The sequence below is a fragment of the Triticum aestivum genome, unplaced genomic scaffold, assembly GCF_018294505.1.
Source record: "Triticum aestivum cultivar Chinese Spring unplaced genomic scaffold, IWGSC CS RefSeq v2.1 scaffold120443, whole genome shotgun sequence".
Lineage (NCBI taxonomy): Eukaryota > Viridiplantae > Streptophyta > Magnoliopsida > Poales > Poaceae > Triticum > Triticum aestivum.
The window spans coordinates 1-7,057 of NW_025227605.1; the positions used below are offsets into that span (position 1 = coordinate 1).

Consider the following 7,057-nt stretch of genomic DNA (forward strand, 5'->3'; position numbering starts at 1 on the left):
CCGAATGTTACCTGCAATTGTTACACTTAATTTTGTCACTGGTAGGTGATAAGAATCCGAAACACTACTTTGTCGCTACCCAGGATTCTGGTCTCCAGGCTAAGCTATTGGAGGTATGAAGATTTGCTACGCTTGTCTAGCGTTCTAATTTTTAAAATTTTATATTCTTAATTTTATTTGTGAAAAATCTTCTCAGTGACAACAATAGCAGAAATGACATAGCAGAATGCATCATCCCATCTTAAAAACTGCTTCTGCTGCAATGTGCTCATCTATGTTTTCCTTGGTTGTAGGTTCCTTGTGTTCCTGTGATATGCGGTCTGAAGAACTCCCTGTTTATCAAGCAACCCTCCATGCAGCAACGTCCCTTTGCTCAGTTGGATGAGGAGAAGCGTATACATATGGAAAAACCAGAATTTAAGAAGCTACTAAAAGCGTTATCAGAAGGAAAGAAGTATGTCGTTGGAAACATAGCTGGAGTTGTTGGAGACAAAAGCAAGTTTAGAAGCTACTAAAAGGTTATATTTACATTTATTGTTTTCATTATATTTGTCCTATACACAAGTATATTGATTGTTATGATACAGTGCACATCATTAACATTTTGAAATATGAAATGGTGATGTGTGTCCTGCAGGGCCTGAACCCACTATGCTGCAGGAAAAAGAAAGCAAAGCCCCAACCACCAGCTGCTCAAAGTCAGGTATTCATCGCTACACACCATTCCCAGTTGATATCTATGAGGTGTATGTAATCAGTTAAGGAACACGCTCCCGTAAGTATCGGTTTCAATTAATGCTGCAAAAGCAAACCTGGAGTTGCTTGATTATTAAATCTTAGATAGGCTCTTAGACAGTGAAGCCCATAGCAGATTCCTTATTGCTGTAGGTCCTGTTTTGATTTGTATTCGGATGTGGATGGCTATGTGGATAATACGTGTATACCTGATGATAACAAGCACTGATTAGAACATGTTTACATCTGGGTCCGAAGACCGACGGCGAGGCAAAGCGAAAGAGGGTTAGGAAGTGGAAGAGTACCAGCAAACATAGCAATCAAGCAGAGACAGGGAGCTGATGAGCCTACAAAGAAGCTGCAAACAACAATTCCGTTGCTCTTCGATCTGGCCCCAATCCGCTGCACCCCCATGCTGAGATTGTATGCTGATGTTGTTTATTCACGTGTCATACGGAATCATTGGTCAACCTGAATACTTGACACTTGATAGGTCATGCATCATTAGTCGATAGAGGATTGTAGCTGGACTTACTAGTAGTTCACAAAGTTTTTTTGTAGCTCAGGCTACATGGAACCTCTTATCCTCAACCCTCCATCCTTGCTTTGAGATCCGTACTCTCCAACTAACGAACAACAACAAGATTTCTCTTTTTTGTTTCTCGAAAATGAAACAACATATGAACTTCAAACTTTGCAGATCGAACAAACATTAGAACATCAATGTGTGAAAAAACTTTCAGATTTTTTGGTCTGATATAAATATACAAAATGAGTTTTTCTTTGAATAAAAATATTATTTCAAGTATTTAAAATGCATGAAAAAATCTGAAAGTTTTTTCCTAGATTGTAGTTAGAATGCATTGTTGTTCTGCAAAATTTGAATTTCATATGTTGTGTCGTTTGAGAGAAACAAAAAAGACAAATGTGTTTGCACGGATCTTGATGCATAAATGGATGGCAAAGATAAGGGGTACCGTGTAGCCTAAAATTTGCACTGTAAAATTTGCCCTGTATCAGTTTAGTCAAAGCTTTGCCATTGTATTCTGAAGAAATCAACCATCCGATTCGTGCAAACTGGTAGATCGGTTTCAACTTTCAGGTCTCTCCCTTCCCTTAAAGGTGACCTGACAGAGAGTGCAACGCCATTGTACAGGTGCCCCCGAGCTGGCTTCTTTTGCAGGCAATATAGCGGAATGTATACTCAAAATTTCCTGCAAACCGATCACTTCATAACCGAAAATAAATGAGCTACTCTTTTTTTTCAAACGGAGGCAAAAGCTTTGCCTCATCTCACTAATAAACAAGCAGAGACAAACATGGTTCCTGAGGTCTATTACTCCTCAAAAAAATGAAAAAGAAAAAAAAAGCAACTACTCTCACGGCATCAAAGAAAACAATTTTTTTGGCCCGCGATGACTCAATTCTTAGCTTCCACCTTGATGTTGTCGAACACGATAGAGGGCATTGTCAATTTGTTACGGAAAACTCTTGCATTTTTCTCTTTCCTTTTACACCTAACAAGCATGAGGAGCGAGGAGATTGCCACCACATTTCAAGTTTAGTTTTGTAATTGCCACCACATTTCTTGGGCACCCCAAAAATGTACCAGTTTTCTTGTTAATTTTCTCAATAAACGCTAATGATCGGTTTGGAGCGAATTAATCCAATTTCTGACATACCGGACCCACTGGTCAGTGGCACTGACGGTTAAGTTGAATGGAGGGCCCACCGTTCCTCTCTCTCAAACCGTCTTCTTCTCCTTGAAGGCATTCCATCGAACACCTCGTGTGCATTGGAAGAGATGGATGAGAAGGTGTGAAGGTGACGGGGTCGGGGTCGGCAGTAGCAGGAGGCGAGGCGGCCGGTGGCACGGACTTCCCTGGCTAGAGAAGGCCGACTCAATGGCTTCACGATGCGGTGGCATGAGCCGCGGCGGCACACGCTGCTGGCGAGCGTGACCATGGCGCTAGTGCAAGAAGAGGCGGCCATGGTTGGGCGTGTGGGCGTAGGAGGTGGAATGGAGGGGCAGGGTGAGTGGAGCGGGAGAAGGGTGGAGGGCCCGACGACACTCTGCTCGTCGAGAGGTGGCCGATGCGGGAGAGGCTGAGGAGGAGGCGCTCCGGTGAGAGAAGGAGAGGATGAGAGGGAGTCGTGGATGGGGCCTGACACGGGCAGCTCAGACCCTCCCTTCCACAGACACGTCATGTCCCACATCGCTGTCCGCCCGGTGGCGCGAACCAAGCTCGCCATGAAGGTACTTCTCGTGCGTGCGTGCTACCGCATGGCTGCTAGCTTGATGCATGCTGCTGCTACTTGCTGCTTATCGCTCCTAATTGCTGCTTGTCGCTCCTAATTGCTTCTTGCGTACGCAGGCCAACAAGCTTGTAAAGGCGGCAGGGTGTGCAGGTAGCGAGCCACCTCTCTACAACCTCCCCCTCACATCCAAGCTGATCGAGTGAATGTCCCAAGGAGAAGAAGAAGAAGGTTTGAGAGAGATATCTGTGCTGACAGGTGGGTCCCATGTCTAACTAACCAGTCAGCACAACATTTGTGTTGACTTTTACTGCCATGTGGCACTGATCAGTGGGCCCGGTATGTCAGAAATTGGATTATTTTGCTCCAAATCGATCATCAATGTTTATTAAGAAAATAGGAAGAAAACCGGTAGATATTTAGGGTGCCCAAGAAATATGGTGGCAATCCAAAACTAAATTTGAAATGTGGTGTTTTTTTTTTTTTGCAATTCACTCTGCTCCCTCCTATGACCCAGTCGAAGCACCATCGCCACCCACCAAGCGCTGACCGTGTGGATGCCTCCCCAGCTTAATTACAATGTCTAACTCCGCAGCATGGAACCAAGTCTTGAAGGCCATCCAAATTCCATGGGAGTATTTACATCTGAAGAGAATGTGTGACACAGACTCCGGCTCCATTTTGCATAGCCGACACAAGCCCCAGTTGGGCCAACCCCGCTTTTGTAGGCGATCCGCCGTCCACACATGGTTCTTGATAACAAGCTGTTAGATTGAGAAGCATTCCTACTCCTCAACGAGGAGCCGCGTTTGATTTATATTGATATGAGGCAAACAGCCATGCCTTGGCTTACAAGTTGAAGGAGACCGATCGCATGTGACCAGGTCGTTACAAGGAGATCTCCTGGATAGCTACGGGAGGGAGAGGGAGAGAAGATATGTTGGTTGAGATTACAAAGTAGAGATAAACATAAATTCTAACACCCAAGCGCTGACCGTGTGGATGGCTCCCCAACTTGCAATGTCTAACTCCGCAGCATGGAACCAAGTCTTGAAGGCCATCCAATTTTTGAGGGAGTATTTACACCTGAAGAGAATGTGTGACACGGACTCAGGCTCCATTTTGCATAGCTGACACAAGCCACAGTTGGCCAACCCCGCTTTTGGAGGCGATCCGTCGTCCACACAGGGTTCTTGATAACAAGCCACACAAAAAATTGCAATTGGCGACGCCTAGTTACCCCAAACCCTGACAACATGGTGATGAGAATGGTCCCCTTGAACTGCACCTTGTATGCTGAAGCCGCCGAATACACCCCATTTGAGGTGAGAGTCCAGGTGATGTCATCAGGGACATCGTCCTGGAGATAAACGAGATCCCAAAGCGCCCAGAGAGTGTAGAACTGCTGAATGTGATTGACGGAGAGACCATTCGATATGTCAGCTGAAAGGAAGACCCTCTCGATCTTCCCCAAAGCGGAAAGTATGGATTATGTAAGTAGCTGCAAAGAGAGCACCGCTTAGCGTAGCCGAGTCACAAATATCATCTTGGCAAAACAAAATGCAGTTGCAGGCAAATACTTCAATCACTGTTTACACTGGTAGAAGCACATTAACACTTGGACAATGAAAGGTCTAAGCAAAGAAATACACACAAACTATTCATTACAGTTCTCAAGAAACATAAATATGATGGTAGCAGGTCCGAAGTCTCCAACTGGTAGTGTGAGAAGAGCCACACTTACAAAAGATGATAATGATCCATATACTCCTATGTAATATGGGCGTATTTGGCCCTCTTCAAGCAAATGGTGTTGGCGGTTGTGCTGGTGGTTCCACTTTGCCACCGGTGTGACTCACCTGGGCCAACTTAAAGGCCAACAATAGAGAAGACGGAATAAGGACCACGAGAAAGAATGCAAATGGATATGCCCAGACTATTCCGTACCATATCCCCTTTCTCCTACAGAGTGCTGTGAAGAGAACAATATCGCTGATTATCATTTCCCAAGAGTGATACGTGAATATGAGAATAAAGATGAGAAATATTGCAAGTGGAGGCACAGGAGCAATTGGAGCTAACATCATATAGGTACCAAGTGCAAAGGCAGCCACCATGCTTGACACTGAAATCAACATGAGAGGGGTGGCCCTTTTAAATAGCACTTCTCGTCTTCGAGGATGTACCGCAGGAGTCCCAGAAATTATGTAAGAAATTGTAGCCATGACCGAGAGGGTGAAGGCAATTGTGTTGGCCACGATGAATGCATAAAAATAAAATGTTCCAGCAAGTGTTGGTGAGCCTGCATTAGTGTGATCATCAGCTCTAAGACCTCCAGGCATAGTGAAAGTTGCACCAAAGGTTACAGTTGCAATTAAGACCGAGCCGATACAAAGACTTTGTGTTCCCTCTTTCACTTGACTCATCATATGTATTTCTTCCTGTCTTGATTGGTCAATATCAAATTCATCCAAGAATCCCTGGTGAACAATACCCCTTTTAGCACTGACATATTTGAGTGCTTTGAGTATCTGTACTTCATTTTCCTACAAAATAAGAATAAATAAAATTTAAACATTACAGATCCCAGTTGTTTTTGTTTACCTCCATGGCTATGTTTTAAAATGAAAACGATCACATGTATTACCCCTTGCATATATAGTCCTCCAGGAATAGCGTGACGCGCTGTATCTAGCGCAGTCTCCCCTTTCTCGTTCATTAAATGCAATTGTACTTTTCTATTACCAAGTAAAGAACAAAACATTCGTAGACTTCCTTTTCTTATAGCTAGGTGTAGTCCAGTGTTCCCATCTTTGTCTTGCATATTCAAAATCCATGACAATGATATGTTTCGACAAGCATAATCGACAGTCCCTATATCCATTCTATCAACTGCAACATGAAGAAATGTCCTTCCCCTAGCATCGAGCAAACCAGCACAATTGGGTGACTTCATAACAAAATCAGTGATGACCCGTGTTGCACCGACGGAGGCAGCCACGTGTGTGGGAAATGATCCATTGTGGTCATGTTCATACAATGCATCTGGACTGGCTATCAATAATTGTGAACATATTTGCCGTAGAGTACCGATAACAGCAAAGTGAAGAGGTGTACTTCCGTTTTTGTCCCCTTTTAACATAAGGTTGTTGTTCCACTCTAACAACATCTTCATAAGATCTGTGAGTGCGTCTTTCCGTTAAGCCAATCAATACTAGAGAGCAAAAAAGCAAGAATTTGAAAAGAATGCTAAATCAAATGTGTACATGCATCAGTATAATAAGTCAAGGTGACATGCACTAATGTTTATGTACTGCTGGTTAGTTGAGTGTCCTGGTTCACGAGAATTAACATGTTTGGCCTGGTAACCATGCTTAATTCTTGATCGTGTTAGAAGTATAATTATATTTAAGTTGGAGATAGAATAAGATTAAATCAAGTGGAAGAGCATCTACAGCCAGGCGCCTTATATCCATCTCATACGCCCAGCAGGCCGTTCGATCACTGACCTGTCACAAAATACCGACCCAACCAAAGTCTCAAACGGTCCTCAAACGCTCGGGCTGACCGGAACCCCGCATATCCATCCCAAATGTAGGGCGGATAGGAGGCGGCCCGGCCGCGCCCGCCAAGTCTGCCCGGCCCACTGCTAGCCCACCTCGACCCGACAAAAACCCCCGTTCGGCAGAAACCCTAGCCCACTCTGCTCCGCTCCGCTCCCCTCCCCTCCCCGACGCTCCCATTTTCCCAATCTGCCAAATTCCTAGCGCCAGCGAGCATGTCCAGCACATGCAGCCACTTCGACGGCAGCTCCGAAGATGAGGAGGAGCTGGCGCTCCGTATCGCGCTCGAGCGCTCGCGGGTCGATAAGGGCGGTAGCTCCGGGTCCGGTGCGACACCCCCTGTCGACCGTCGTGGCAGCTTCGATGTCGGCACCGGCCCTTCTCGCCCCACGTGCCGATCTGCGAGGCCTGCCCGATGGCCTCCTCCACCTCCGGCCGCTGGGCAGCGCTGGGTTATAGTGCTCGCTCAGCTGATGCCGTGGATGCGGACTCCAGAGTTGGAG

The 7,057-nt window shown here is 45.5% G+C and overlaps 1 protein-coding gene and 1 pseudogene across 1 annotated transcript in view; one reads left to right on the plus strand and one right to left on the minus strand.

Annotated features, from left to right (window-relative positions):
* The first annotated feature begins 35 nt into the window (after window positions 1–35).
* Window positions 36–1,077, plus strand: LOC123172770 (rRNA-processing protein UTP23 homolog; annotated as a pseudogene).
* A 2,994-nt stretch (window positions 1,078–4,071) lies between these two features.
* The window catches only part of LOC123172771 (protein ACCELERATED CELL DEATH 6-like), a 6,438-nt gene continuing 3,452 nt past the window's right edge, over window positions 4,072–7,057 (minus strand). The window contains exons 2-5 of the mRNA XM_044589693.1: window positions 5,778–5,883; window positions 5,178–5,538; window positions 4,232–4,456; window positions 4,072–4,077 (exon numbers count right to left, since the gene is read on the minus strand). Of these exons, the coding sequence (XP_044445628.1) occupies window positions 4,072–4,077; window positions 4,232–4,456; window positions 5,178–5,538; window positions 5,778–5,883 (698 nt within the window). The remainder of the gene's footprint in view (window positions 4,078–4,231; window positions 4,457–5,177; window positions 5,539–5,777; window positions 5,884–7,057) is intronic.